General features: G+C 39.9%; 1 protein-coding gene across 1 annotated transcript in view; it reads left to right on the top strand.

Moving 5' to 3' along the window:
* The window catches only part of CC2D2A (coiled-coil and C2 domain containing 2A), a 135,461-nt gene that overhangs the window by 79,374 nt on the left and 39,124 nt on the right, over positions 1 to 16,963 (top strand). Inside the window, exons 18-20 of the mRNA XM_082653861.1 lie at positions 7,498 to 7,654; positions 9,825 to 9,972; positions 15,018 to 15,156. Coding sequence (XP_082509987.1) covers positions 7,498 to 7,654; positions 9,825 to 9,972; positions 15,018 to 15,156 — 444 coding nt within the window. The remainder of the gene's footprint in view (positions 1 to 7,497; positions 7,655 to 9,824; positions 9,973 to 15,017; positions 15,157 to 16,963) is intronic.

The following is a 16,963-nucleotide window of genomic DNA, read 5'->3' as shown; positions in this document are numbered from 1 at the left end:
GCAGCCCTACAAAGAAGAAGAGAAGTCCACAGGCTGGCCCAGAAAGCCAGGAGTGAGGGGATGGGGTTGGGCCTCACAGCAGAAATGGGAGGAAGGAATTAATTAGAGCAACACTGCAGCCTTGAAAGAAGGACTGACAGGACTTGATGATGGTTTGACTAGAGGGAGTAAAAAGAAAAGGAATCAAAGTTGGCCCCAAGGGAAGGGTGAGATGCGACTTCACAGGATGGGAGCTGGAATGGGACCAGAGCCCTTCCAGAAAGGTCTTGAAAAGGTCTGGCTTCTGAGGTCATTCCAAGATAAATGCTTGGTGTTTTCACAAAAAAGAAGTTTGATTTAGAAAAAAAAAAGCTTTGTGATAATGACCTTCACTTCCTTATCATTCACATCTATAATATCACCCCATATTCATCTTCTTGACTCCCCAAAACTAACAGCTGTTGTGTAATACTGCTGGGTGGCTTTGAAATATCTTAGCATTATTATTTTTTCCTTATGAAGCAATCCTGTTGAGCTTTCATATTCCTGGCATGTGGATTGAGATAGGGAACTTTTCTGTTTAACCAACTTGGCAATAACTCGAGTTTCCCTTCCCAGAGCCTCTCCTGATTTCCCTGGCTTTTCTGCAGAATTGCACTCTCCAAGTGGGAAAACCAATCCTATTTGGAGAAGTGTCCTTGATAACCCTCCTGTAGCTCACTGGGACAGGGGGAGAGAAAATAAAGATACCAAAAGGGACTCCTTCCCAGAAGCTTGGCAGGGAAAGGAAGGAGGGAACTGGATCAGGGGTCTGAAAGGGGACCATGGTTTACTTTAGGGTGTAGTTGACTGGAGCACAGTTGTCAGCTATGGGAAAAGCAGCCAGTCCAGAAAACCTTGATGACTTGGAAAATAAAAAGGAAAGTTGTAGGGGGAGTGGGTGGGAGAAGGGAAGGAAAGAGGGTGGGAGTGTTGAGGGAAGGAATGCCACAGGATACTGGGAGGGGTGGGATCAAGGCAGAATAGCATGGTCCTTCGAGTCAAGAGTGATGACACAAGGGAGGGGGTGGAAGGCTGGTCGTAAGGGGGTTCACCTCCAATGCCCACAGCCTTTTCAGTGAAGGAAGGGAGTCTGTGGGCACAAGAGTAAGGAAGGGTTGATCCAACACTGAAGGGAAATGGGGACATCAACCAAGAGACAATTAACAGACTGGATGATAACATCACCGGTGGCTGAGATTACAGGGCAGCCACTCATACCAAATCCAACGCCACCATGTGCAAAATACAAAACTGCTGTGTTTTGTTTTGCTTTGTTTTGTTTAGGTTTTAAAATAAGAGAAACATGACTTAAGACCATGCAGTATAGACTACTTCACGATGGATTCTTTTTTATCTAAACTTAACGCCCCTACATTTCTAAGGTTTGTCTTATCTATACAGTTCTAAATACTGTTAGCAGGTAAATTTGCACCAGAGTGTTGAGTTAAAGCAAACACCATTCCAAATGCAGGAGAAGTTAATAAGAATCACATAAATAGTTCCAATTTGGTAGCAGTTGATCTAATTGCTATTCTGAATTCAATGCTGCCTTGCTTTATACAACAGGAATTTTTGAACAGTTGAACATAAATTATATTTCCTGTCTTGTTTCTTCATTAACATTCCACCTTCAAACACACACACACAAACACTCATTTTGCTTAGAGCAGTGCTTCTCAATGGAGATTATGTTGCCCCCCCCCGGGGGGTGCCTTTTGGCAATGTCTGGAGACATTTTAATGATCACAAGTGGTGAGGAGCTACTGGCACCTCTAATAAGTCGAGGCCAGGGATGCCGCTAAACATCTTACAATGTACAGCACAGTATACTGCAACAAAGGATTGTTCAGCCCCAAATGTCAACAGTGCTGAGGCTGAGAACCCCTGACTCAGAAAGAAAATGAAAATTAAACTTAATTATACAAAAAGTGATTTGCAAATACCTATAAAGCCCAAAGTGCCCATTTTCTGATTTTTAAAAATAGCATTTCTGGGCTTCCCTGGTGGCGCAGTGGTTGAGAGTCCGCCTGCCGATGCAGGGGACGCAGGTTCGTGCCCCGGTCTGGGAGGATCCCACGTGCCACGGAGCAGCTGGGCCCGTAAGCCATAGCCGCTGAGCCTGCGCGTCCGGAGCCTGTGCTCCGCAGCGGGAGAGGCCCGCGTATCACCAAAAAAAAAAAAAAAAAAATAGCATTTCATCCTAGCATTAAATAGAACTGCTATTTAAAAAATTAGGGTGTCTTGAAAAGACAGATCTTACATGTTAAAGTTTAATTTAAATAAAAGAAATTCTTATTTTACAAAGCTTACTAACATCAACTGGCTACCTTTAAAAGGTAGGGTAAAAAGTTTAGGAAATTTTTGGATTTTTTTGGCTTTGTGGGATGGTATCCATTTTTCCTTATTTAAAAAAAAAAAAGTTGATTATTACCTTCTGAGACAGTAGACCCAATCAGCAAACCCTCCATTTCCCCAGAGTCTGTAGTTGCCTCTGTCCTACAGACTCAGCACCAAGATTCTCCAATTCATTTCCTCTCTGACACTAGACAGGAATGTGTTTCTGGAGACGGGGAAACAGACCCTTCCACTGACATCTACCAGAAATGCCCTTTATGTAGTAACTGCATGTTTTATTGGGCATCATTAACCGTGGTGACCAGCACAGCACATCCACAAGGAATTAAAAATCAAAACAGAAGCTCAGAGGCATCTCTTAAGGTCCTTCCACAATATAATACTTGATAAACTATTAAAGTCTAGCAGGGATGTGTTTGCAAAGCCACTGGAGTCAGATAATATAGAAATTTTGTCCTGTGCAGCTGAGTAAACAAACACTGAATTCTATTATGGAAGGGGATATAAGGAATCTGAAAAATATTTGGATTTGTTTTTATTTTTAGATGTGTTTCACACCCTGATTTAGTTGCCCTGGGTGTTGGGCTGTTTGGGAATTCATTAGTCATAGGAGTGGTTAAGAAAGACACAAAGTCAGGCAAGATTTAACTAAATACTAAATACTGCATTTATGTCATCTTGTGAAGCATTTTACCAGCATAAATGGTATTTTCTGACTGTTGGTATGGTTTCTATTGCCTTAACTTGAAGGGTTTTATTAGCTCCTGATTTTTTTAAAGCATTTAAGGCTTAATGTAGTTTGTTTTTCACCTCCTTGCCTTTGGGTTCCTAGAAATACAGATGATTTAATTATAAATATGGAATATGCCATAAAATTCCTATAAGGCCTCAGAAACTTAATGTCTTCCTTGAAAAAAAAAGTGTGTCTTGAAAAGACATTCTTACAAGTTAAAATTTAAGTTAAATAAAAGAAATTCTTTTGTCATAAAGCTGAATAAAATCAGTTGGCCAACAAGATTTAATGAGATATTTGGGAAATGTTATCATGTTTATGAAAGATCTTTGTAAACTTCAAAGTATTATAAAAATGCACATGCTTGTTGTCAACTGTATGCCCAAACAAAGAAGGAAGAAACATTTATTGAGCTCATACAGAGGGAAAGAGGCTTTTCATCCATCTCAGCTAAACTGCACCACTGCCTTCCTGCTGAGCTTTGGGTAACATCCTCATTTTACAATGAGAGCAAAAGTGAGGGGAATGTCATGCCCAAGGTCACACAGCACAGCTAGTAAGTTGCAATGTCAGGATTCAGTCCCAGACCAGTTGAACCACAAGGCTGCCCTGTCCTGTCCACCACACTGCCCTCTGCAGGCTGTGGGAGGAGCTGACAGTCATGTGGGGAGTAAAACAAGTCAGGTAAAAAAATCTGAGAGCCGTACTACACCCAAGTCTACCAGCTGTTCAGAGAAGAAAACAGTTCCATTCCATGGATTTATCATCTAACAACTTACTTCTATTAACTGTTCTATGTTTAACCTTTTGAGGAACTGCCAGATTGCTTTCCAAAGTGGCTGCATTATTTTACATTCCCACCAGCAGTGTGTGAGTTTCCATTTTCTCCACATCCTTGCCACACTTGTTTTCATTTGCCTTTTTGATTGCAGCCCTCCTTGTGGGTGTGAAATAGTATCTCAGTGTGGTTTTGCTTTGCATTTCCTTGACCGATAATGATGCTGATCGTTCATACAAGCATTATTCATAATAGTCAAAAAGTGGAAACAACCCAAATACCCATCAAGTAAAATGTGACATAGCCATACAATGGAATATTATTTGGCAATAAAAAAAGAACAAAGTACTGATACATGGTACAACATGGCTGATTCTTTAAAGCATTAAGAATGAAAGCTAAGTGAAAGAAGTCAGTTACAAAGAATCACAAGGTGTATGAGTCCATTTACTTAAAATGTCCAGAATAGGCAGATCTATAGAGACAGAGTATATTTGTGGTTGCCTAGGGCTGTCGGGAAGGGGAGGTAAAAAGGGAAATAACTGCTAGTGGGTATGAGAGTTTTTTCAGGGTGACGAAATGTTCTAAAATGGATTGTAGTGTTATTTTTCTGGATTTTGTGAGTTTATAGCATTTGCCAGCTTTTAAAATTTATACTTCGTTGTGATTTGTTCTCATTCTAAATAGTCTCTTCTGTAAAAATAAGTAAATAAATAAATTTTGTCCAAAAAATCAGAAAAAAAAAACAAAAAACGGGAGTTAACCTGCTCCCATCTAAATATATTAATTCACAGATGGTAGGTACTGAGCAGTCAAAGGGAAATCAAACAAGATCCCTACTTTCAGGAATCTCACCATCCAGTAAGACAAATGATGCATAAACAACGAATTTCAATAGAGGGAATAAGCATTCCCACAGGGAAATCATAGGGAAAGGTGGTGGCACCTAAGTAAGTATGGGTGGGCATGTGGCAGGTCTCACTCAGTGTCCAGTACAGCAGGAGCACCTTCCAGGGAGGTAAAGCCCCTGCGCGAAGTGGGCAGTGCACCCTCGCCTTGCTGAGAGACCAAGCAAGCCCCTTGAGGGTCTGAGAGGAACTCAGACAGGAAGAGTTCGGTGGTCTTTTGATCACGATGGCCCATGCTAAGGTGATCCCTTAACCTTTGATTGTAGCCATTGTTTTTATAGCACTTCCGTGTTTTGTGGTTCTTTCATTCAGATTTTAAATTATCTTTCAGTCATTATTTCTCACCAATCTATCTAAAGTAATTATACTTTATGGATCATGGTTATGGCTTTAAAAGGTTTCTTAATTGTTTAATCACCCTTCTGATTTTCCTTGACCAATGAGGAAGATGTAAGAAAAAGTGTACGAGTTTTGAAGTGAAACAGTTGTAGATTCAAATCGCAGCTTTGTGACTTAAGAGATGAGGGACTAGGGGAAGTTTCTCCCCTTTGTCGAGCCACACACATCCATAATCTAGAATTGCTGGGTCTGTTATCGCGCTTAATCTTTACCACAAACCGTCCTTCATAGGATTGTGGTTAAGTTTAAACGAGATAACAGACGGCTTCATACAAAGGAATGTCTCAGTGAATTAAAATTTGGGGGGAAGTACAAAAAATTTTAAAGAAAAACCCACCATTTTCTCAGACTGAAACTTGATGCCGGTGAGTCCATAACTGAACAGGTCAAACCAAGGTCTCCTGTGCAATAAACAACAACCTGCTACGTGTTCTTTAAGGTCTGTGATATTATAAAACTGGCAGGCTCTTATGAGAGGTTGAGGTAAGCAAAAACAATGGCCCTCCTTTCTCCATTGGAGTTCTGAGCCAATAAAAATATAGAGAAAAAGTGTTAAAAGGGGGATCACCTATAAATTAATAGAGCCTTGAGGGACATACCAATCAATTGCAACGTATGGAATAAATTGTGATGTTAATTCAAAGTAATTTTTTGAGACTCTAAAGAGCATTTGAAACTTACTGATATTTGACATTATTAAGGAATTGCTGTGATAATAGTATTGTAATTATGCCTTTTTATATCCTTCTCTTTTAGAGATACATATTGAAACATTTACAGTAAAATGATGTCTGAGTTCAAAATACTGGTGGAGAGTCAAATGGTTGAGAGTGTAGATAAAACCAGATTGGCCATAAGTTAATGGTAATTGAAGCTAGGTAGGTGATGGGTTCATGGTATATTCTTCTTCTAAGATTACATATATTTGAAATTTTCCCTAAAAGATCTTTTTAATAAGGAAAAAAATATCACCTATCTACTGATAAAGATGAATTTGGAGAGCGTGGCTAAAATGTGCCACTCATGGGCTTCCTGCTGAGCCCCTGAATTAGGCAGAGGTAAGCCCTGAACAATCACAGGTTTCTTGGCACATCCAGCCTGTTAGAATACCTCACAGTGGTACTGAGTCTGGGGTTTTGAGTTCAGTTCCTATGCAGTCTCTGCTTTGTCTTTGCCCCAGTAGCCCCTCAAAGCTCAATCAGCCATCTTGCAAATGTGAGCTGGTAGATACCAGGGAGATGAAGCCAGGATAGCAGCCCAGTACAAATCCATCCTCATCCTTATCCTTGGACAAGAATTCATTTCACATGCCGTGATACGAGGAGGGTAGGCAGAGAGGCTCCGTAGTGTCATTTTTGTGCATGCAGGTTGTAAATGGAAAGTATTAATCAGAGGGAACTCTATTGCATAAGAAGAAAAACAGGAGTACTTAATTTGTAGAAATAAAAGAGTAAAATCTGCATTTTAGAGAAATGTGTACCAGCCAGAGAAGCCTCATGGGAAGAAAGAATAAAACATAGAAAGGAAGCCAGCAGAGCTGTGGAATATTTTATCTTTTACCACAAAAGAAATGACCCAAGAATACAGGGGAAGCAGAGGGTCCTACTGAGACTGTATTGTGTATTCATAATCTGTGGTTGCCCTGGCAATGGGTCCTTCATCTCATGGTGATGGCATTACAGTAAGACACACCACAGTAATTAGTATCAGAGCTACAGGTGGTCAAGTTAGCTCCATTTTGGGAGAAGGCCTGAGAAGAAGCTGGATAGGATTTCAGCAACTAACAAATAAAATGAGGTCTTGAAGGAAAGAACTTTGAGAGATTTACCAAATAACAGATTTGAACCTGATACCCTAGAGTACTTCTAGGTATGGTGCGTTTCCTATTGACTTTGAGGTTGGTGCAGATAATGAACCATCTAGTGGCATGTCCATATTGTCCCACCTTTCAACCTGATGGCGTTTCTCTCTGAAATAATCTGAACCAGGAGAAAGAGGAAGCCCATTCTCCAAACTACTGTGTATTAGTTTGACATAGAAACAACTGCAGTCACCTGATAATTTGATTAACCTCTCTACCCCAGGAGATTAGGCCAGGCAAGAGGACAGGGTGCCAACAACGTGACCATAAATAGGGTATAACCTGGTCTCCATGGAGACCATAGCAACACAACTCAACTTTCCACTCTGAGATGGGTGCTCTTGACTAGAACAGTGACCAGCACAGGAAAATGTACTCATTATCTGGGAGTGAGCACCCTTTACTGCTGTTTTTATTTGGCTGTTCCCTTCCTCAATTTCAGGTATATGAAACAGTTGGACACAGTGGTACCACCTTGCTAGCAGAAGTGTTTCTGCCTATTCCTGAAACGACTGTTGTCTCTGGAAGAGCTCCCACTGAAGAAGTGGAGTTTAGCAGTAACCAGCATGTGACACTGGACCACGAGGGAGTTGGCAGTGGTATGGAAAGCCTCAATGGCTAACGGATTCATGGTCAAATTTGAACATATCTTTTTTTTCACGTATCAGACAAGCAGACAATTATAAAATTGCTATCAGAAAAATTAAAGCAATAATCATATACAATTTTTGGCAAAGTCATTTTTATATACTATGGGTGGCCAGAAAATTCATATAACGATGCAAGTGTAAAGTAGTTTTACCATGTGAATTAAGGGCCTTCAGATTGCCTTTGACACCTTAATTCAACTTCCAGGAATCTTTCCTAAGAAAACAATTTGAAATGAAGACAAAACTTTGTGCATAAAAAAAAAAATGTACCTCACAGTGTTATTTGTAAGGTTGAAAAGTTTGAAATAAATAATAGGGAGATTATTAAATAATATTCTCTTATCTCCTTCTACAATTCTGATTAAATATATGATGGACCGTCTCACTCCGTCCACCATGTTTTTTAACCTCTCTTTAATATACTTGACATCTCTTTTTTTCACTTTTATATTCTGTGCAATTTCTTTAAGTCGGTCTTCCAAATCATGAATTCACTTTTTGGCTATGTCCAGTCATTGAAACTCATCACTGCGTTTCTTGTTTCAATGATTATATTCTTCACCTCTAGAAATTCTATTTAGTTTTTTACAATCAGTTCTGACAACGTTTTGTCCTTTTCTGACACTCTCGATCATTTCTTTTATTCATTAATTCATTCATTTATTCTTTAAAACACATTAAAATATTTTTCAATATTCTGTATCTGATCATTCCAACACCTATCTGCTTATTGGTCTGATTCTGATTCTGTTTCCTCATGTGCCTGGTGATCTTTTATTATGAGAGCATATCTGGAACTTTATCTTCAAGAATTCTTTGAGTCTCTAAACTGATCACCAGTCTAAAAGTCTGGAGGCTTAAGCTTTTAGTTCCAGCTCTGCTACTGACAAGCTGTGTGATCCTAGTAATCATGTAACCTCTTTGAATATCATCTTCCTCATTCATAAAATGGATCTAATAATAACACCCTTAATGTCATATAGGGTTATTCTGAAAATCAAGATGGAGTGTTCAGTATGAAGGAAAGATCTTTGAAAAACACAAAGATGCTGTTATAGGGTTAACAGTGGTATTGTTTTTGTGTTAAAAATATTAACTGGAACTCCCCAAAGCATGAAGTTGCTATATTTCATGCTTGAAAATCTTTACTTCCTTTACTTGATTAAATGTCCTGCCCCGAGACTTTTTTTTATCACTAATGTCCAATCAGTGAGGGCCAAATCAGTGAGGCTTTACGGTCGCTACAACAGCTGAGCAATAGCATCTGTGGAGCGGTCAGCGTTTCCCAGGCATGTCTGAGTCTTTGCAAGTTTTACCTCACTTAACATGCTGTTCCTCACTCCAGGCACACTGTGACCTTAGGGCCTTTGCCTTTGTTCCTTCTGCCAAGAAGGCTCTTTCGCAAGATACCTACATGCCTCACTTAGCTTTCTTCAGGCCTTTATGACTTCTCATGGGCCCTCCCTGGCCACCCCTTCTGACAGTTCAACCCCTGCCTCTCCAAACACACATTTTCTATACACCTTCCCTAATTTGTTTCTCTTTTGCATTTATCACTCTCTAACATACTGCCCATGTCTCTTACTTATCTTCTTATATCCTGTCTCTCCTACTTGAATGTAAACTCCATGAGAACAGGGATTCCTATCAGTTTTGTTTCTTTACTGCTATCTTTGTGACCAGAATAGTGCCAGCATGAAGTAGGAGCTCAAAGAAGTATCTACTGAATGAATGAATCAATGAATGTCTTCACAGTAATCCATAAGAGGGGGTACTATTATGTTCCCTATTTTTATACACAATGAAACCAAGGTTCAGAGAAGTTAAGTAATTTGTCCACACAGCTGTCAAGTGGCAGAACCAGAATATACATGCAGTTGGTCCCACTCCAAAGTGGATCGTTTATTATAATGCCTACACTCTGCTGTCAAGAGATAGAGCCAAGTGGCCGATGGTGAGCGTCATTCCCTGAAGTTCAGTGATGTTGATTTGAATTATGTGTTCCATCCCCACCACTCCCACCCACTCTGTTCCATTTGTCTACTTTCTGCTTTCTTACTAGTACTGGGCTCACTCCCTCTTTCTAAACAACATCCTATTTAATCTGCTGTTTCCCCAGGAGTACCCTTCTCATTTGAAGCTGATGGTAGTAATCAACTGATTCTAATGACCTCGGGGAAAGTGTCCAACAGTGTGGCATGGGCCATTGGAGAAAATGGGATTCCTTTAATTCCTCCATTGTCACAGCAGAATATTGGATTTAGAAGGTAATGTATGGCTAGAATAAGCCGATGAGCAATGTCAGCATTGGCATGAACAACACCCAGTGGGAAAAATCTTGCAATATCACATTCTTTCCTTTTATTGTTATGTGCCAGTATTTTCAGTTTTTTTTTTATTAGTAAAGCACTTTACCTTATTTAATCTTCACCAATTAACTGTGAAGTATTCTTTTCCCAATTTCACAAATGGGGAAAGTGCATAGCACATAGCTGTATATATCAATATTTGGCCCTCAGTAAAGTTCATTGTAAATGATGATTGGTGTAGAACCTTCTGATTATATGAAAGTCCCTATTCTCAGCCCCCTTCCTTGATTGCTAGCCCTAGGTTTCTACTCAGAACAGCAGAAACGGACTCTGGGCCTCACTAGTTCACTCCAGATGGACGGACCCTCTCTCCTTGTGGTTGATGCCTGTCCAGGCAGCCTGGACTGTGCCTTGCTTCTGTCCTTCCCCAATAGATGTGTCTTGAGTGGATCATCTTACCACTGATGTCTCAACTGCCTCCATAAAATAAAAGGACTTATCTTGATCACCAAGAAGACACTTCCCAAGCCAAAGACTGTCATTTTCAATGTGTGGAAAAACAGACTGGGGCTGGTTTTGTTCCCTTTACGCCCTCTCCATCCAGTGCAAATGCTTGTACCCATGCGATAAAAACAACAAGGCCTTTCTCAGCCAGGACCCTGGCAGCATTTCCAGTGGAGGCTCGTTTAAGTCTTTGAATATAAGCCTTTTGCATTTGTCTCATTGAGTTTTATGCTGGAGACATTTTCTGGGGGTGAAAGCTCCAGCTCCTCAGGAGAGGAGTTAAAACACTGTGAGTGATGAGAGATGCAGCCCTGTTGATAAAGCCCCAACTCATAGAGGGAACCTACCTCAACATAATAAAGGCCATATACAACAAACGCAGAGCAAACATCTTTTTTTTTTTTTTTTTTTTGTGGTACACGGGCCTCTCACTGTTGTGGCCTCTCCCATTGCAGAGCACAGGCTCCAGACGTGCAGGCTCAGTGGCCATGGCTCATGGGCCCAGCCACTCTGCGACATGTGGGATCCTCCCAGACCGGGGCACGAACCCGTGTCCCCTGCATCGGCAGGCGGACTCTCAACTACTGCGCCACCAGGGAAGCCCCAAACATCATTCTTAATGGTGAAAAACTGAAAGCATTTCCTCTAAGATCAGGAACAAGACAAGGATGTCCACGCTCACCACTATTATTCAACATAATTTTGGAAGTCCTAGCCATGGCAATCAGAGAAGAAAAAGAAATAAAAGGAAAACAAATTGGAAAAGAAGAAGTAAAACTGTCACTGTTTGAAGATGACATGATACTATACATACAGAATCCTAAAGATGCCACCAGAAAACTACTAGAGCTAATCAATGAATCTGGTAAAGTTGCAGGATACAAAATTAATGCACAGAAATCTCTTGCATTCCTATACACTAATGATGAAAGATCTGAAAGAGAAATTAAGGAAACACTTCCATTGACCACTGCAACAAAAAGAGTAAAATACCTAGGAATAAACCTACCTAGGGAGACAAAAGACCTGTATGCAGAAAACTATAAGACATTGATGAAAGAAATTAAAGATCATACCAACAGATGGAGAGATATACCATGTTCTTGGATTGGAAGAATCAACATTGTGAAAATGACTATACTACCCAAAGCAATCTACATATTCAATGCAATCCCTATCAAATTACCAATGGCATTTTTTACGGAACTAGAACAAAAAAATTTTTAATTTGTATGGAGACACAAAAGACCCTGAATAGCCAAAGCAGTCTTGAGGGAAAAAAACAGAGCTAGAGGAATCAGACTCCCTGACTTCAGACTATACTACAAAGCTACAGTAATCAAGACAATATGATACTAGCACAAAAACAGAAATACAGATCAATGGAACAGGATAGAAAGCCCAGAGATAAACCCATGCACCTATGGTCAACTAATCTATGACAAAGGTGGCAAGGATATACAATGGAGAAAAGACAGTCTCTTCAATAAGTGGTGCTGGGAAAACTGGACAGCTACATGTAAAAGAATGAAATTAGAACACTCCCTAACACCATACACAAAAATAAACTCAAAATGGATTAGAGACCTAAATATAACACTGGACCCTATAAAACTCTTAGAGGAAAACATAGGAAGAACACTCTTTGACATAAATTACAGCAAGATCTTTTTTGATCCACCTCCTAGAGAAATGGAAATAAAAACAAAAATAAACAAATGGGACCTAAAGAAACTTAAAAGCTTTTGCACAGCAAAGGAAACCATAAACAAGACAAAAAGACAACGCACAAAATGGGAGAAAATATTTGCAAACAAATCAACAGACAGGGCTTCCCTGGTGGCACAGTGGTTGAGAGTCTGCTTGCCAATGTGGGGGAAACAGGTTTGTGCCCTGGTCCGAGAAGATCCCACATGCCACGGAGCGGCTGGGCCCGTGAGCCATGGCTGCTGAGCCTGAGTGTCCGGAGCCTGTGCTCCGCAACGGGAGAAGCCACAACAGTGAGAGGCCCACGTACCGCAAAAAAAACAGACAAAGGATTAATCTCCAAAATATATAAACAGCTCATGCAGCTCAATATTAAAGAAACAAACAACTCAATCCAAAAATGGGCAGAAGACCTAAATAGACATTTCTCCAAAGAAGACATACAGATGGCCAAGAAGCACATGAAAAGCTGCTCAACATCACTAATTATTAGAGAAATGCAAGTCAAAACTACAATGAGGTATCACCTCACACCAGTTAGAATGGGCATCATCGGAAAATCTACAGGCAACAAATGCTGGAGAGGGTGTGGAGAAAAGGGAACCCTCCTACACTGTTGGTGGGAATGTAAATTGATACAGCTGGTATGGAGAACAGTTTGGAGGTTCCTTAAAAAACTAAAAATAGAATTACTATATGACCCAGCAATCCCACTACTGGGCATATACCCCCAGAGAAAACCATAATTCAAAAAGACACATGCACCCCAATGTTCACTGCAGCACTATTTACAATAGCCAGGACATGGAAGCAACCTAAATGCCCATCAACAGACAAATGAATAAAGAAGGTGTGGTACATAGATACAATGGAATATTACTCAGCCATAAAATGGAACAAAATTGGGTCATTTGTAGAGACGTGGATGGATCTAGAGACTGTCATACAGAGTGAAGTAAGTCAGAAAGAGAAAAACAAATATCGTACATTATCACATATATGTGGAACCTAGAAAAATGGTACAGATGACTGGGCAGGGCAGAAGTAGAGACACAGATGTAGAGAACAAATATATGGACACCAAGGCGGGAAAGCTGCAGGGGATGGGGATGGTGGTGTGATGAATTGGGAGATTGGGATTGACATGTTTACACTGATGTGTATAAAATGGATGACTAATAAGGACCTGCTGTATAAAAAAATAAAATTAAATTCAAAAAAAATAAAATAAAATAAAGCCCCAACTCAACCAAGGTGACCACACTGGCCCCCTTGGAACTCAATCATGTCCAAAGTTGGTGCTTAAGTTGGTTGCATAAGTGTTTATTTTTTCTCTTTTATTTTAGGTACAAGTGGTCCCCAGTTATCTGGGAGATGAGGCCTTCTCGGCATCCTGCACAAGATGCAGAGGCACCTGTCACTAGTCTGGATCAGGGACTCAGGACACTTTAACGCACTGGGCAGAGTTGCAGGAATGCAGGGTCACAGTTGCATTCCTTCTATTTATACTTCTTTTCTCCCCCAGTTTTACTGAGATATAACTGACATATAGCACTGTATAAGTTTAAGATGTACAACATAATGATTCGGTATTTGTACATACTGCAAAATGACTATCACGATAAGTTTAGGTAACACATCCATCACCACACATAGTTATAATTTTTTCCTTATGATGAGAAATTTTAAGATCTGCTATCTTAGCAATTTCCAAGTATACAATAGAGTATTATTAACTATAGTTACCATGCTGTACATTAGATTTCCAGAACTTATTCATCGTATAACTGGAAGTTTGTACTCTGGAGTCCCTTCATCCATTTCTCCGTCCCCCTCACCTCTGCCTCCACCAATCTATTCTCTGTTTTTATGAGTTTGTGTTTTTTAGATTCCACATAGAAGTGAGATCATCTCACTTAGTATAATGCCCTCAAGGTCCATCCAGTTGTTTCAAATGACAGGATTTCCTTCTTTTACGGCTGAATAATATTCTACATATGATATATATATTATACATATGTATCATATTTTATTTATCCATTCATCCATTGATGGACACTTAGGTTGTTTCCATGTCTTAATTATTGTAAATAATGCTGCAGTAAACATGGGAGTGCAGATATCTCTTCGGGATACTGATTTTGTTTACTTTGGATATATCCCCAGTTGTGGGATTGCTGGATTATATGGTTGTTCTACTTTTCATTTCTTGAGGAGCCTCCGTACTGTTTTTCATAGTGGCTGCACCAATTTCCATTCCCACCAATAGTGCACAAGGGACCACCTTTTTCTTCATATCCTTGACAACACTTGTTTTCACTTGTCTTTTTGATTATAGCCATTCTGACAGGTGTGACGTGATATTTCATTATAGTTTTGATTTGCATTTCCCTGATGATTAGCGATGTTGAGCATCTTTTCATGTGTCTGTTGGCCACTTGTACGTCTTCTTTGGAAAAATGTCAGTTCAGATCCTTTGCCCATTTTAATTAGATTATTTGTTTTCTTGCTACTGAGTTGTATGAGTTCCTTATATTTTTTGGATATTAACCCCTTATTAGATGTGTGCTTTGAAAATACTTTCTCCCACCATTCAGACTTCTTTATTATGCTTATAACATATTTAATAGTAACCATCAAGTAAAGAAAAATGTCAAAAGTCCTTCCTTATGATCAGATTTTCTCTCATAGGGAATAGCCTCCTTAAGCAGTGCTGTCCCTGGGATTTTGTGGTCTTAATGCAAACTGCTCTGTGATAAAGTCGGTCTCATGGAATCAACTTTCATTTTCAGCGCTTTGAAGAGAGCAGATGCCATCTCATCTATCGGCACATCAGGACTGACAGACATGAAAATGTTGGCCAAGTGGGCAGCAGAGTCCAAGCTTGACCCCAATGACCCCAGCAATGCCCCTTTGATGCAGCTCATCTCGGTAATGTGGCAGGAGATCTGGACATGCACCACTTCTCCACTTGGTGTGATAATAACAGAAATGGCTGGGTCTTGACACACATTTTCTTCCCCATATGTTCTCCTGCGCAATAGTGTTTAAGAGCATGAAGCCTGGGTTGAATGACAGGTTTAAATTTTAGCTCTGTACCTACTGGCTGTATGATGAAGGCAAGCACGCATGCCCCTAAGCCCTGTGATGCCCTCACAGTGTTGTCAGGAGGAAATGAGCTACTGCGATCAACATCAAGCTGGGCACACGGTCAGTGTACAGTCAACATCAGCTGCTGCTGTTGTTGTTACTCTTACCTCTAACCTCTGTAAACCCCCTAAAGAAAGGTTTCAATTTGCCCCTTCTGTGGAGAGACACTGAACCCAGACACTCAGGGTTCCTTGCTCCACATCCCACAGATGGTAAGGACACGGCTCCAAGTTGATGTGATTTCAGGCCCTGTGCTCTTTCCATCATACTTTGAAGGGCTGATGGGGCATTTTCAGAAATGGTGGTTTTGTTTGTTTTCTTGTTGGATGATTAATTAGATTACCTTTTAGGTTTCACTGAAGTGTTTTTGATATAAATTGCTTGTATCTGTCATAACATTCAGAATTCTTTCTTCAATGAATTTGTAAATAAAATGGAACATTAGTCAGTAAATGATTTCTCTTGGTAACAAATACAATTGCTTTTACTCCCAAGTTCATAATTCCCACAAAACCTAATAAACAAGTAGATGATCCAGAAAGTGGCCATAGCAACACATTCCGTGATCACGTTTCTTAGTTCGAGTCCATCAGTAGGGTAACTATAACCAGGGTGAAAACTTTCACTTCTCCCCTAGTGATTCTACGATAAGTCCCAAAGCAAGCTTTGGTTTATTCTGACTTTTATCTTCATAAAATCTCCTTCCAACATGATACTTAGTGCATGTTGATACTTAGAGAACTATTAGAAAGAATGAATTATCTTATTTAACCAAAACATTTCTTGCATAATTGGTGAATGAGTGAAGTCCCAATATATGTCTTCATTGTTTCATTTTTGTTTTATTAATTAAAATATCCACCTTAAAAAAAAAAGAATAGGCCATATTACCTGAAGTGTAGCCTATTTCATATAAAGCTTTCAAATTATTGATATGTTTCAATGACTAGCTTTAAATTGACAATAATATAGTGCACATGTCTCCTTCATTTTTTTTTTTCTTTTTAACTATTTGCTTCCCATAGAAGGACAAAACACAGAGTTTGCCCTCCTGACTGGCCTCTTTTTTATGAACCAGGATTTTCACAGCAGTATCACCTTTCCCATCGCAAAGCTCCATCAGATCTCTGCTCCCTGAAGAGAAGCAGAGATCTGCCCAGGAGGAGTTTGCAGCTGGCAAAGCACCCAGCAGAGGAACAAGCAGACACCTGGGCAGAGTGCAGCCCACACCTGCTAGTCTCTCAGTGGTGCTGAAGCCGCACTTTCTGTACCAGGGTACAGGGGCATCGGAGGCTGGGGCTTGGGTCCACCTCTGGTTCACTTTTCTCAGTGACCAAGGCCATGAGGTGCTGTGCAGGGACAGGAGAGCATGGCTGTGGAGCCAAGTGAAGCTGATCAGCCGACTCTAGGGCCTTTATCTACATTTGTGCATAAATAAAGTCCAAAAGTTATATTTTAAAAATATTTTAAAATATATTTAAAATATTAAAGTGTAAAATACTTTAAAAATACATTTAAAATACATACACTTTATATACATTATGTATATGAATAATCTTATTTGCAGTAGGCACTTGGTAATACACTG

This window comes from Grampus griseus (genome assembly GCF_964374135.1).
Source record: "Grampus griseus genome assembly, chromosome: 4".
In the NCBI taxonomy this organism is placed as follows: Eukaryota; Metazoa; Chordata; class Mammalia; order Artiodactyla; family Delphinidae; genus Grampus; species Grampus griseus.
The sequence above is the reverse complement of the archived record's forward strand: the minus strand, read 5'-3'. Positions and strand labels throughout refer to the sequence as shown.